The 15,437-nt window shown below is 51.0% G+C and overlaps 1 protein-coding gene across 5 annotated transcripts in view; it reads right to left on the reverse strand.

Moving 5' to 3' along the window:
* The window catches only part of SCUBE3 (signal peptide, CUB domain and EGF like domain containing 3), a 41,460-nt gene extending 30,648 nt beyond the window's left edge, over nucleotides 1–10,812 (reverse strand). For 3 of the 5 annotated variants that reach the window (XM_055264399.2, XM_055264398.2, XM_063632158.1), the window contains exon 1: nucleotides 10,260–10,812. In XM_055264399.2, the coding sequence (XP_055120374.1) occupies nucleotides 10,260–10,344 (85 nt within the window). In that variant the 5' untranslated portion in view covers nucleotides 10,345–10,812. Of the gene's footprint in view, nucleotides 1–1,064; nucleotides 1,118–10,259 lie in introns of those variants that run through there. The other 2 variants (XM_063632160.1, XM_063632159.1) reach the window with 2 other exon arrangements.
* Nucleotides 10,813–15,437: the final 4,625 nt, after the last annotated feature.

Consider the following 15,437-nt stretch of genomic DNA (forward strand, 5'->3'; position numbering starts at 1 on the left):
TACCTGTCTCTGAATCAGCTGGTGCTTCACTAGAGACTGTGTCAGACTATATGGGCTCCCAATTCTTCCCTTTGCCTCCCATTCAGTGCTCACCAGTACCAGAGTGGATCTTGATGCTGATCACCACAAACCCAGGCCTCCCAGCAGATTCTTTTTTTTTTTTTTTTTTTTTTTGAGATGAAGTCTCGGTCTGTCACCCAGGCTGGAGTACAGTAGTGGTGTGATCTCGGCTCACTGCAACCTCTGCCGCCCAGGTTCAAGCTATTCTCCTGCCTCAGCCTCCTGAGTATCTGGGATTACAGGCATGTGCCACCACACTTGGCTAATTTTTGTATTTTTAATAGAGACATGGTTTTGCCACATTGGCCAGGCTGGTCTCGAACTCCTGACCTCAAGTGATCTGCCCGCCTTAGCCTCAAGTGCTGGGATTACAGGCGTGAGCCACTACACCTGGCCACAAATTTTTTAGACTCCTCCTACAACCAGACTTCTCCCACCATCTAACTAACCCCTCTCCCTCACCTCCCTGCTCACAATGCTTATCTCTCTCCAGCAAAGAGTCTCTGCTCTGGAAGACATTATCTCTTCCTGTTCCCTCTATAATACCTAACCATCCTATTCCTTTCTATGCATTTGTGTATTTTCATTATTCACACTGCAGATACATTCCTCACTTTTCTCTTCCAGCCACACTATGCTCAGCTTTCCATTCTGGCTCAAATTTTTCTTCCCAAAAGCTCTTCCTTGTAAGCCCCGTTCCTGGTGAGTTCCTGGTCCAAGGGGACTGTTTTCCTCAGTTCATTTACAGCTGTCACTGAATTGCTCTGCTAATACTTTAAAGCGTGTTCAGCTTTCCTCGCTTGGCTGGGTACCTGCTGAGGAAGATGTCCCTTCAATGTTTGGTTGGAGTCTTTTGAAGCAGAACAGACCTAAGACAAAGCTGTGAAAGAGGGCCCCAAATTATACCCAGTATCTCCTCCTTTTACCACTCATTCTTCCAGAGCTCCCTCCTACCATATGTGCCCACCCAGAATTTGTCCTTGCAAGGACCCTTCAATACTCACAGCACAGTCTCATCTTAGCCTGTTCTCTCAGGATGCAGGTGCTTACTAGCTGGAAAACCAGTTGATGCTACTGGGTGTGGACTGGTTTAAACCAGTGGTTTTCAACCCTGGGGCTGCACACTGGAATTCCCTGGGGGCTTTTGAAAAAAATGTGAATGTACAGGTGTCCCCTAGACCAGCTGAATCAGGATCTCCAGGGTGAGGCTGCGGCCACTATCTGTCTTCCTTTCCCAAGGTAATGCAAATAAACTATTTGCCCAAGCTGGGAAGAGACCGGGGCAGCCACATGACAGAGTAGTTAAGAGAGAGGTTCTGGAGCAACATTGTCAGTTCAATTGCTAGCTCTACCTGTGTCTGTGTGGTCCTGGGCCAGCCTCTGAACTTACCTGTTCCCTCCTCTGTATGTGGGAATAATATTCATCATAGTACCTTCCCATGGGGCTTCCAGGAGCATCAGTTGAGTTAATACCCATCAAGTACTTAACACCACAGTGTGGGCATACAGCAAGTGTTCAACAAAGGTTTGCTATTTCTTTTCTTTCTTTTTGAAACACAGACAGGGTCTTGCTCTGCTTGTCCAGGCTGGAATGCAATGGCATGAACATAGCTCACTGCAACCTCGAAATCCTGAGCTCAAGTGATCCTCCCACCTCAGCCTACTGAGTAACTGGGACTATATGCGCATGGCATCATGCTCAGCCAATTTTTAAAAATTCTTTTTAGAGGCAGGGTCTTGCTATGTTGCCCAAGCTGGTCTCGAACTCCTGGATTTGAGTGACCCTCTCATGTCAGCCCCCCAAAGTGCTGGTATTACAGGTGTGAGTCACCATGCCTAGCCAAGGTTTGCTACTATTATTCCTTCTCTCCAACCTTCTCCCTGTATTCTTTCTGAACTCCCTTTCCCTATCAAAGCCCCATTTCAGGCCTGGTGTGGGGAAATGCAGCACCAGGTGAGCATGTGTTGGTGGGGAGGATTTGGGGAGACACATCCCCACTGCTTACTCTACCTGTGCTGGGAACTGCCCAAAGAATGGGGGTGAAGTGGGTGAGAGGCCAGTTGGGAACCCAAAAGCTGTCCTCTACAATTCTTTTTGAAGGCTAGGGAGATCCCACCCCTACTTCAGGCCATGCATTGGAACCAAAGTTGAGGTGGGGGAGAGTGGTGGCTGCACAGATGCCATAGACAAGCCAAGACCTCCCTGCCTTGCCCTGTCCTGGCACGAAGGCACAAGTCTGTAACTACAGCAGCTTTTCCCAGCACCATCTGACATTTCTTCTGAATTTGCTTTAGCGCCTAGCAGAGCACTCCATAAACTCTCCTAAAGTAGGTAGGAAGGGTAGGATGGGGTATGGGATATGAGGGTCAGAGGATCAGACCAGAAAGGGTGGATTATTATAATACAAGTAGTCCTGAGATTCTGAGGATGGGCAGGTGTACCCTAAAAGGGAAGCAGTGGGATTCCCGAGTAAATACTTCATCTACTTCACAAGTTTGCCCAGGCCCAGCTCAGGAACAGTAACAAATGGAAATGAGCAAGGATGCCGGCTGTGGACAAGCTGACCCCCTAGGTGGAGTCCACCCCACCTTCCCATTACCACAGGAGTTATTACCTTACCACCCATAGGGGAGGGGGTAATTGTGGGCAAATTTGATGGGCCCAGTGGGACAGCCAGAAACAGCCTGCCTAGAGCCCTAATGTACCCACCCAGATGGCTGTGACATCCTCAGCCCAGCCAGGCTAGCCCAGGATATATGGTGTGTGTAGAGCACCCTGCTGTTTTCCTCTCTTTGAATGTCGTTGAGGACCCAGTTCAGGTGCCTCTGCTGGGACACTCCCTGTGGCACTACCAGCCTTCTCTGATCTACTCTTTCTCTTTACTCCTAAGACTTACTGTCAGGCTGTCTGGTCACCTGATCAATCCCAGGCTTGTGATACCTCATATGCTACCTTGTACCATTATTTAACTTTTACTTCATGTGTATAATTTTCCTACTGAAGCAGTAAGCTTCTTGAGGCCATGGCTCCTAAAGCTTTGAAACCCAGCAGCAACTGGAATAGAGCTCAGCATTCATTCACTCACTCACTCACTCAATAGTTATTGAGCACCTCTAACATGCGAAGCACGGTGCTAGGTGCTGGGGATTTGGCAGTGAACAAGAGATGAATTCTACATTGAAGGCACTTAGTAAATATTTGTTAAACAGATAGACAAGTGGATGGAGACATGGATGCGTTAGTAGTGAGTGGATGAGGTCTCTATCTGTGGCATCCTTTCTGCTCTATGTTACCTCAGAGAAAAATCTCACTTCTTTACTCTCCGTGATCCCACAACTGTTCTGGGTGGAGGAAGTCCCAGGAAGTTTAGTCTCAAGTGGAGAGTAGGGAGAGAGGAAACTAAACTCAGAGGGGTAGTACCCACTTAAAGGCATCCATATGATGAGTGCCGAGGCCAAAAGAGACTGGGACCAATGAGTCATAGGGTCTCAGGGTCTTCAGACATCATATGGGGCTGCTACAGGGATCTTTTCAGAGCATCCCCTTCAACAGATGTTCCTCAGCCTCCATGCTAGCTAACACTCAATGATGGGGCACCTGAGATAGGCATTCCACTGCTTGCCCCTGGTGAGTTCCCTCATTCTCACCTCCAAGTAACATCCAAAATAAAACCAGCCCAGCCTTGGGCCATGATATCCTAACCCACAGCATGTGCACATGTACCCACATCTGTGCATATCTGCTCTACATCCAGATCAAAATAGCAACCAGGGAGATTGGCAGAGCCTGGAGTACCAGGCTGTCTTTCCAGTTTGGGACTGGCTGAGGCACTGTGACCTCAGCAAGAGCCTGGGCCCATCCTCAGTCTAGAAAAAGCTTATGCAAGGATGAGGGTAGCCTAGAATTCCAAGGAGGAGACAGAGCACTTTCTCCTTTTAAAAACAGTATCCTCTCCTCTCACTCAAGCTGAGCCTGCTCAACTGAACAGCCAGGAAAAGCTGCTGGTGTTTGGTGATTTGAAGGGAAGGGGGTCTGAACCTCAGAAGCTTGTCACTTACTGGGGACCCTGATGAGTTTCTCTCTGTTGTCCTGCCTTATCCCTAATCTAGCTCCCTGATCATTTGAATGTAACCCTAATTGGACAAGAATTTTCTCTCTTTCAGTATGGACAAAATCAACAACCATGAATCAGAGACTTTTAGAGGATGGGTAGTGAAGTAGGGGAAGAACAGAACATTTTAGAGTGAGGAGTAGAGAGGCAGGCAGTGGGCATGAGTAGGTTCTGGTTTTGTGATTAGTAATATCTCTTTAAACTAATTGAAAAAAAACTCATTTCAGATTTGTATAATTTCACTAAGTGTACAGTTTTTTCACACAGGTTGGTTCACATGGTCTTCAAACTGTCCTCTGTCATTGAATAGATGAGGAAACTGAAGCCCAGTGAGGATACCTCAGGAAAGAGCAAATAGCTAGTGTAAAGCCAGGATTCAGGTCTTCAAACTCCCAGTCCAGTGCTAACTACCCACTGTCTTCTCTAAGCACTTGAGGGAGGAATCCATGCCTTAGTCATTATTGTACCTCCCCCAACTCCAACTCAGCACTTAGTTCAGCATGAAGCATGCATCCAGTACATAACCGTGGAGCAGAAGGAGCTGAAATGTGGATGATCCAGGGAGGAAATCAGCAGTGGGAATGCAGATGCTCTGAGGCTTTGGGCATGGGAGCAGCAGAAGAGAGCAAGGCTGAGTAGTGGGCAGGGTGGGTGCAGACACAGTTGCAATAAGGAAAGGGTGGGCGGTGCAACAGTAGGCAGGTGTTGCCTGCCCTTGGATTCACTATGCTGGGGCCAAGCAGCTGGTTAGAAACAAAAACAAACACCAGGGATACAGGTTCCTGCTGTTAACAGCTTCAAACCGCCAGAGGAAAACTCCAAATAAATATAATTAGAAACTTGTAAAAACGTCCTCTCTGTAAACCTGCTCCCCAGGGTCTACCCTTCAAGCACTCCCCTTCCCCACCCTCCCCCCAATGCCCACATATCCTGATACTCCCCCCTCTCAGAGGGATTCCTTAGATGTGTTTCCTTATCCTGGATCTTCCCTCCAGCCCTGCAGCCCCTGCCCAGGTCTTTCCTCAGCTTGTTACCACCAGTGACCAGACCTGAAGAGCCCCTGGTGTAGGGTTCAGAAATCCAAACCCCACAGCTCTCTAGGGCTATGGTTATAACCACAGGGAAAACCAGAGGTAAGGGCAAGGACCACTGTGCCCTATATAGGGGTCATCATCCCATTTGTGCAGCCAAAGCACAGCATCTAACAGCAACTACAAAGCAGTGCTTGATCTGCAGGGGGACATGTCTAGGCTAGGGCAGAATACAGACAGCTAGTCTCAGAGCTAGAAACACGGAATCCTGGGGCCCAGATCCAAGAATATTCAGTTCCCATAACACGGATATTTCAGCTCCACTTCCCAACTTTGTTGGATACACACATACAGAAACACACGTGTTCTTCAGGGGCTATTTCCAGGGATAAATACCCACTTTATGGACACAGTAAGAACTATCAGCTACTTGGGGTTCCAGGAAACTGGGGTGGGGGAAGAAAGGAAGAGTATCCAAGTATCCTGCCTCAGGCAGGCAGAAGTAGACCAGCATCCGGGGAGGAGAGGGCTTGAGATTTGGGTGAGTAACCTGTGGAGGCCTGGCGCCTTCTGCCTTCAGCAGGAAGGATTTCAGTGAGATGTGCAGAATCTCAGGGCTGCAGGGAACCCTACTGATATTTTACAAGTGAGAAGAGGGATTTCAGTGATTTCCTCTGAGGCTCAAATCCTTAGGCTCTGCATTTGTCTAAACCAACTGGCACCATATACCTCTATATCCCTGGTGCCACTTGAGGCTGGCATTGGGTGGGCATGGGAACAGGAGAGTAGCCAGTCCAATGTCAAGTGGCTGGTGGGGGAGGGGAGTCTCTGTCCCCTCTTAGCCCAGGTGACTAGCTCCTGTACCCCCCAAGCATCCCTGGGTTGGCCTTTGTTTCGCTTCTATACCCAAGGCCCAGCAGTCCTTCTGTTTCCAGACTCCAGTCTTCTGAGCCTGAAGAAGCTGTCCCCAGGTCTGGGCCTCTTGCGGGCACTGCCAGCCTCAGAGCAGCTCTGCAGTTTCCAGCCCTGACAGGGACTCTTTCTTATAAGTGGTCATGTGCTAGGGATACGGGATGTCAAAGGAGGCCCACACCCTGACATTTGGGGACCAGAGCTGGGGGAAAGGACTGAGTGGGTTCAGGCAAGCAAGCTCTTCCAGCTCCATCTTCTCAAAAGGTCTGAAGCCCTTCATTCCCTTCCCCTGTCCTCAGTTCAAGGCACTGGACCAAGCCATTCCACTTCTTTACTTCTCCAACTAAAACAAAACGCACATTGCCCCACTTCCTTTTTCCTCTCACCAGAGCACTTCACACACACACACACACACACACACACACCCTGAGTCATGCACACACATTCACACGTGTGTGAATGCACACTTCACATTCCCAAACTCACACCCAGGGCCGGCTCCTTTTACAACAGGTCCCAGCTGCTCACATCTCAAACCGGTTCTCATGCTCTCAGATTCCTAAAGGTTTCAAAAAACAATCTCATTTGAGGGCTGCTGATGACTGTCTTCTTTCTCTGCCTGCAGTAATTCTGGCCTTAGTGTCTTCTAGTCCCCTTTCTCTTATTCCACCCTGCAGAGACTCAAAGAGATGAGAAGGAAGGGGTTGAAAACAGGGAAAAGTCTCTGTACTCTCCCACCCCGAGGCTTTCCCCACCTCTGAGACATGTCATGAGAGAAGAGAGGTCAAAGGGATTCCTGAGGAATTTCTAAGCAGTCCACCCTCTTCTCCACCTTCTGGAAAAATGGGGGTGGGCTTAGAGGGAACTGACTAAAGATCAGGCTCTGAATGGGGACTCTCCCTCTCTCCAGTGTGGCCTGGATGGGGCACAGGCAATAGCCGGCTGTCCACGGGGCCACCCTTACCCGCTGACACGGTTATGGTTTTCATTTCATATTTTGGAGGGAGGGGCTAGTAGGAACAGTCCCCTCACTGTAAGAGCTGGCCACAGGAGCCCAGGGAAGCGGGGAGGAAAGGAAACAGCCACATTAAAGAGGAAGAGAAGGGTGGGGGAAAGAAAGAGACACATACACCCAGACAGAGACCCGGAGAGACACACTGAGACAGAGAGACACTGTCTGCCACCACACGAACGCTCTCAGTCCCAGGGATGGGGTTACTTGGAAATTCTAAATGCATGACTTTATCAAAACTCTATCCCTAACAAGGAGAGAAAACTACCAGGTAAACTAAACGGCCAGGCTGGCTCTCCTGGAGCCAGCCCTGGGGACAAGTTTCCCTGGAGGCCAAGAGACCTTTTCATTCAGCTGTAACCTGAGCCCTATGCGAGGATTAGGTCTTTTTAACCATTGCTGCACACACACCCCCGCCGCGTCCCCCCCACCACCACCAAACACCCACCCCCCCCCACCAAAAGCAAAGCAAATTAATGCTTTTAAGTTAACAATTATCTTGGTTATCCAGTCTGTCTACTTTAAAATACACAGACAAGCACTTGAAAAACACTCAAAACCATGTCCCCTCATGCTCCCTCCCTTCCCAGTCACACAGGCTTACCCACCCACTCTTCCATACAGTTCTCACAGACACTAAAACAGCAGTTTACCTTTAGCAACTACGTCACAAGAAACACAGACATCCAGCTATGTTGCCTGTGGGTAACTGTGGCGAACCTCTCGTGTGCACAGTCGCACACTCACCTTTACACTTAGGGCTCCCCTCCTTGTCTCCCCCTTTCCCCCCTTCCACATGACTTTGGTTTTCCCATTGTGGGAATCACTGATGAAAAGGGACAGAAACCCAGATAACCCCAGAGGTATAGTAACTCTGTGCAAGATACTTGCCAAGGGTATTTGATTTTAAAAACCTGCTAGTGCTTCATACAAAGCATGTGGCATTAAAGGCACACTTTCTGGCACTGCTGATAACTAGGAGATATGTTTGAAGGTAAGTCCTCCCTGATGCTCACAGACTGTCTATGGGTAAGGCTGTAAGGTTGCCCTGCCTGGTCAGTACTAGTTCTTCCTGCAGCATCTGCCTGAAAATTTGTGTCCAGAGACATCCCTGTAACCCAGCAAACCTGCTATTAGGCAACCTCTGGCAGATGGGGTTTGTAGATTTCCTGAAGAGAAGGGTCAGTGAAAGGCTTCCATTCTAGGCCAAGGTTAGGGATCAGAAGAAAAGAAGGAAGATACCAAGCTAACTGCGGTCCAGTCACAGGAAGGGTGGCCTGTGAATGAGATAAGCTGGGGACAAAAACTACTCTCCTATAAGTTCCTTGAGGGCAGGGGCCTCCACTGTGGCAGCATGTTCCTCAGTACCCAGCAGGGAGTCCAATGAAAGTGGAAGCCCTGGAGTACCATGAAGGGATTCTGACTCCGGTTCCTGAATCATGAGCTGATCTCCCATACTTGAGTGCCTTGACTTGATGGCACCTGTCCCTTGGAGGGATCTCCATCTGCTTCTCCTTTGGTCCGCAGCCTCACTAGGCCACTAGAGACACTGGCTCCAACTTGAAAGAGGCCCTTATCTTGTCTCTAGGTTACTTCATGAAGTCTGTTCCTTCCTTCAGACTAAACTCCCTAGCTAATTCCATGTTATGAGTAAGTCAGCACACACTACAAAAGCCAGCTTTGTTTATGAAAACACAAATCCGCAGTGAGGAGAGGGGCTGCTCCCAGGTTGGGGGTGGCAATGGTGATGGGCTGTCTGGAACCAGGACTGGAAAAAAGGCAGTGTGGGGTTGGAAGGTGTGGGGGTAGGGTCCAGTATTTGACAGCTGAGGATCTCTAGTGTTTCAGTTCCGTGAAGGGACAGGTTGGAGGGGGAAGAGGTTAGCTGAAAAGGCAGTGTTTGGGGAGAGGAGGGCGGCATTGATACAGCACCTTCCTCTTCACAGAGCAGGAGCCCATCCAACACAGCAGAGCAGCTTAAGAGCCAAACGCTCAGGCTCTGGGACACAGCGACCTGTGTCGGACACTCAGGCTTCCCCAACTCCCAAGTTCAACTTTCCTTCTGGCCCAGCCACCTCTTCACCCCAGCTGGCTTCAGGAGCCCCTGGGACAATAGGCAGAATCATACTCTCCTGGGCAAAACCTTGCCAGGAGGAATTTTCTTTTTGTCCGTATAAATCTCTTGTCGGTGAGGACACGATGGGGGAGGGGTACAGCAAGAGGTCAAGGGGGAGGAGAAACTGTCCCGAGAGAACTGTGGTACATCAGCCTAGTCTCTGCCTGCACAGCCTTGGGACCTGCTAGGCGATGAGCTGGGGGTCAGGGACGGGGGCGGGAGGCCTCCCTGTCTCTCTTTAATTCCTAGAGGGATCTGTCAGAGCTCCCCGGCCTGGAATTCTACTTTGTTATTTTAATGCAATTCTGACCTGGATTTAAATGGAATTGGAAACCCGAGGCCTTAATAAATAAATATTATGATAAGAAATGAAAGCCATGCAAGACGAAAGAGATTTCCCCCCAAAGAGGCAGAAACGCAACATTCCTGTCGGGAGCCAGTCACAGAAATTTTCTTCTCTTCTTCAGCCCCCTACCATCCGGTGAGAGATGAGTTGATTTTTCCATAAAAGATCCTATTTTTCTTCAACATTTTTCCACTGATAAGGCATCAACTTAGAAATATCTAACTTTGCATGCGGGTTGGGGGTAAGGGAAAGAAATATACGGCACGGCTGAGAAGTTTTCATTATTCCCTCAGTCTCTCCAGGCCACAGCGTAAGTTTCTGGCAATGTTTGAGAGAAGAGAAAATTCTCTCTCAGATTTTGGAGGACAAGAAGTCTTTCGAAGATGCTGGGGGTGGATGAAGTCGGGCAGAATTCTGAGGCGCGTGGTCTCTTCTGCCCACCGCCCCCAAGAGTTTCTCACTCCTCTCTGCCGCCCCCAGCTTGTCCGGCTTTTCGCTCGGGGCGCAGCGCCCAGCGGTCAGGCCCCTGGCCGGGGAGTCCGGGTGCACACAGCCGGGTTCTGACAGCAGCACGCTCCCCAGCACCTGCCCTGCCCCTCGGGAATCGCGCCTAGGCCCTGAGGCCCAGCAGCCGGGACAGCCCCCAGGCCGCGCGCCCCTCCTTCCTTACCTTGCGCTGCTTTGCTGTACTGGGCGGCGCGGGCGTGGACCAGCAGGACAAGCAGGCAGAACCCGGGTACGCGCCCGGAGCCCATGGCTGGAGCTACTGGCGGCCCAGCCGCCGGGGCCGGTCCGCGGCCAGGGGAGGGCGGAAGCCAGCCGGATCCCAGCGCGCAGGAGGGGGAGGGGAGGGGGCGCCCCGCCGGGGCCAGGCCGGGGGCTGCAGTCGCGGGGCGCGGACCGCGGCGCCCTCGGCGCGAGGCTCCCGATGCTACCGGCTCCTCCTGGCCGGACGTCGGGGAGAGCGAGGCGGAGAGTGCGACGAGGCCAGGGGCGACTGACGGAGGGGAACCCCCGCCCTCTCCAAGCCGGCCTCTGCCAGCGGCGGCGGCGGGGCTGCTCCGTGTAATCCCACCCAATTCCCAGCTTCGCCGGGAGAGAGCTGCAGCCGGAGAGCGCGCAGAGCCCAAGCGAAGGACCTGAGAAAGGGGAGGGGAAACGCAGCGCCAGAAACACGCCCTTTCTGCCTCTCTTTCTTCCTCTCTCGGTCTTTCTCCGTCTCTCAGGCTCTTTTTCTTCGCCTTTCTCCTCCTCCTCCTCTTTCTCCTCCTCTCCTCGCTCCTTTTTGCTTTCTTCCTCCTCCCCCTCCTCCTCCTCCTTCTCCTCCTTCTCCTTCTCCACCACCTCCTTTTTCGTGCCCTTTTTTCTTTCAAATGGGGCCTCGGCGCGGCGGCCGCTCCCCCTGCGCGCCCGGGCGCGGTGGCCCCCTCCCCAGGCTGCCGGGCCGCTGCCTGCAGGAATTTACAATCCGGCGCTGGGGGAGCGGGCCCGGTCTCCATGGAGACGGCTTCCCCGGGAGCAGGGAGGTCAGGCGCAGACCGCGCACAATCAATGGATCAATGCAAGCTCCGCTCGGCTCCAGACCAAACAGCACCGGGCTCCGACTCGTCCTCGCTCCCCTAGGAAAGAGTCGGGGAGCGAGGGTGCGTCCCCGCGCTCGCACGCGAGGACGGCCGTGCGGCGCAGGTTTGAACGCACACCTCCACCCGAGACAAAGAGGGTGCGAGGTGTTGGGGAGGCTGGAACAGACGTGGACACACGGACACACGGCACTCGGGCGTGTCCACCGACACAGCCTGACAGGGGACATAGGACCTCGGAACACACCGCCTCCGACATCAGGCCGAGTAACACCCTCTCAACTTTTACACCTACCACACCCTCACCCTCAGGACTCAGTCCCTATTCCTAGATGCGAGTCCACTTTGAGGACCAAAAAGAAAGTAGCCTCCGCCTGCTAAAACTGCCAGCTCCAGGGCAGACTCCCTTGCAGTTAAGGCCTTGGAGGTAAGCCCACTGAACCACCCTACCCAAAGAGACATGGACTCACATACAGACACTCTCATGTGGTCAGCACAGGGGCGAAAGCTACCCCACAGAATTATGTCTATGTGTATAAACACAGAGACATAAAGACAGGTACAAGAGGCTCCTCCAAACCTGCACCCCGCTTCAAGAGGTGGTCCTGACTGGTCCATTCTTAACCCTTCATCCCTCCAACTGAGGGGGAGCAGAGGAAAGAGAAAGGATGTTTTTAAAACAGGGGCAAACTGCAGAAGGAGCAGTGTCTTCCAACCATGGATGCTGCCTCTTGACTGTTCACCCACTCTGTATCTTCTTTCCTTCCATTGTAAGGGAAAGAGGAAAGACCTCTTGAAAGATTGTGAGGACTTTCTTGGAGTGTGAGGCTGTGTTCAGAATGAGACCAGGCCAGGTCCAATTTTCTACAGGGAAGATGCTGCTAGGACCCAGACTAGCCTCACAGAGCCCTCAGCGTACCCAGGAGGAAGAGGCAATGACCAAGATCTCCTCAAAGGTGATTCAGTTCTGAGACCTTCGATATTGGCTGCCCACATCAGCTGGGGCAAGGGGAGGGCTTTGTTGGCAATGGGCCTGTCCGCCAGGAAGAAGAGCTGAGCCCTTCCTTTCCTAGGGATTCAGTGGAAAAGTAGGATGGAAACAGACTCAGACTTCTTATCCTAGGATGAAGATTACTTTTGAACAAGTCATATGCCAATGGGCCTCAGTTTCCTCAGAAAACAAGAGGGTAGTGGATTCACTCAGTGGTGGAAAGGGGGCAGTGCCCCAAGGAAGCCTGGGGGAGGAGGCCTGGAGAACCTTGCATAGCATCAAAGATGACCTTTGGGATGGGAGCACATAGATCATGGGAATAGTGTGGAGGCCACAGAAAGGCTGGGTCAGTTGATTGAGGTCCCTCCCAGCCCTGTCACTCTAAGATGCCCTCCCTCCTTCATTCCACTGGCAAAACCCTCCCCTTGCAGCAGTTTTGCCTGCTGCCACCAATTATGTGTAGGGTTGGAGGACAAGTGTAAACTTGCCATCTTTTTTGCCCCCCAACAAGAGAATGGTTTCAAAAAAAAGAGAAAGAATTGGAGGTTGCCGGACGGTGCCTGTGATCTCCATGTGGGCACAGAGAGAGAGAACTGAGGAGCCCCCCCAAGGCTGGGACGGGAGATGGCATGCTGCCTTGCTTTGCTCTGCCTCTGCCTTCTTTGGACACTAGCGTAGCTCCTCTGGGTTCCTGGGGGGATGGAGGGAGGGCCCCTACATCCTCCTTGAGATGGGCAAGGAGGATTCTGTAGGGGGATTATGGGTTATTTGGGGCCTTCAGTTCAGGGTGATTTCCTGGCCCTCTGAGTACGGATATTGCCCTGGCTTTCAGGGAGGGAGATTTGGTGGGTTCTTCCACCTAAGCCACTATGTCTCTGGAAGGTTGATTTTTTTGCCCCCTAGTTACCTTTTATCTCATCCTACCAGTTTTCCTCTGATGATTTCCTCTTTTTCTCTTGGACCAGATGAGCTACTCCTCCACATCTGGGCAAAAAGAGGCAGTTTCCTGCTCTTCTCTCCTGCTGCCACTCACCCAATCTGATTCCAGAGTACCCTCAGCCCTTCAGAGTATTCTATAGGAGTAGAAGCAGGGCTTATATCACCAGGACACTGTGAATTGAGGTGTTGATCCAATTCACATTGCCTTTTGCCCTGTTCTCTTCTGCAGGGACTCAGTTGGACAGTAACTCAGGAAGATGACAGAGAAGGAATAACAAGATGGCACTTGCAAGTGGTACTACAAAAGCAGCAGCAGCACGTGCCATATCATAACCAGCAGGGGCAAAATGTCCGCACGCACCTCTAAGGTTGCAGTTTGCTTTGGGGCTTTGTTTTCCTTCAGGGATGCTTCTGACATTCGTTTCATTCTACTTGCTCCTGAAAATGTCTGGGGAGAAGACTGGCAGGGGTCAGGGATCCCCTAGTTGATAGATCTTGTTTCAGTCCTGTTTAGGGATCCTTCTGCCAGGGCCCACCAGACTCAGGGGTTTCCCCTCCCCTGCAAGGTCTCCTTCCATGAGCGTTGCTTTTTCTTTCTGCTCCTCAGTTTCCCCATATATAAAATGAGTCCAGTGACCCTACCTTGATGGGCAGTGCCATATAGTCTAATGGAGAGCACATACAAGCTGGAAGTAGACTGCCCTGAGATCATTGTTAGGCCCTACCATTTCCCAGCCATCTATTTTTCTTCGTGAGTTGCTTCACTTTTCTGAGCCTCAGCTTCCTCACCTGGAAAATAGATATGGTTATATGACCTCAAAAGTGTCCGTCCATCAGTGTCTGTGTGGGCTGTAAACAAACCTGCAATTCAAATCTCAGCTCTGGTACTTTCTACCTCTGTGACTTCAGGGAAATTAATCTCAGGGAGTTTCAGTTTTCTCATTTGACATAGGGGATAAAAACCTCATAGGGTTAATGGTGTTAATTAAATGAGATAATACGTGGAAAACACCTGGCACTGGCACATGTAGGCATTCAATAGGTGGAGGCTATTGTTGTTTTTTCCACTACTTCTCAGAAGAACAAAAGCCCAAGTGTTTGGGACCGGGTGCAGTGGCTCACACCTGTAATCCAAGCACTTTGGGAGGCCAAGGTGGGCAGATCACTTGAGGTCAGGAGTTTGAGACCAGCCTGACCAACATGGTGAAACCCTGTCTCTACTAAAAATACAAAAATTAGCCAGGTGTGGTGGTGCACGCCTGTAATCCCGCCCACTTGGGAGGCTGAGTCAGGAGAATCACTTGAACCTGGGAGGTGGAGGTTGCAGTGAGCTGAGATTGTGCCGCTGCTCTGACCTGTGTGACAGAGCTCAAAAAAAAAAAAAAAAAAAAATGCCCAAGTGTTTGATAACAAAGGTATAGTAATGCCTGGTGGAAAGAAGCAGCCTTGTCCCAGATTAGGCTTTGATGCCACTGGGTGTGAGCACAGCCAACTGGGCTAGATTCTCACCACCCCCAACAGGTTCCTGTCTGTCATAGATACCTACTGAGAAGGTTCCAAAAATTCCATGCATTCCAGCACACTGCCCTTGTCAGCAGCACTTACACATATGCAGTTAGAAGAATATTCACTTGCCAGCTAGGTAGCTCTGGAGTCTCTCCATCCCTACTGTCTTGCACCTCCTACTCTGCCTTAAGAAGACATAGACACCCTGAAACACAAATTAGAGCTCATCACTACCATTTACCAAGTGCTTTCTATGTTCCAGACACTGTACCAGGCACTCCATCACGAGCCTATAAGGCAGGAATTGTTATCCCCATTTTATTGGTGGGAAAACTGAGGCTCAGGTAGATTAACTTACCCAGGATGACAGACTTAAGAAAGAACAAAGCCAGGACTTGGGCCCAGGCCTGACTCTGAAGCTTGTATACCTCCTCAGCTGTCTACACTGCCTCCTCTGAATTCACAGAGACTTGATACACTTTTGCCACTCACACCCTAATCATTGGGATCAGGCTGAGGGTCATAGACCAGCACCTTCACATACAGGGCTCTGTACACATATCCTTGCTCTGGAGAGTCGTTAAGCAATAGAACTGCAGAAGACTTTAGCCATCACCTGTCTGGTGATGGGAGGTGACATGGCTTGTCCAGAGTCACACAATATTTAAGAGACAAAGTGGCTGGGTGCAGTGGCTCACGCCTGTAATCCCAGCACTTGGGGAGGCCGAGGTGGGCGGATCACCTGAGGTCAGGAGTTTGACACCAGCTTGACCAACGTGGAGAAACCCCATCTCTACTAAAAATACAAAATTAGCCGGGTGTGGTGGCGCAT

The sequence above is a fragment of the Symphalangus syndactylus genome, chromosome 23 (assembly GCF_028878055.3).
Source record: "Symphalangus syndactylus isolate Jambi chromosome 23, NHGRI_mSymSyn1-v2.1_pri, whole genome shotgun sequence".
Lineage (NCBI taxonomy): Eukaryota > Metazoa > Chordata > Mammalia > Primates > Hylobatidae > Symphalangus > Symphalangus syndactylus.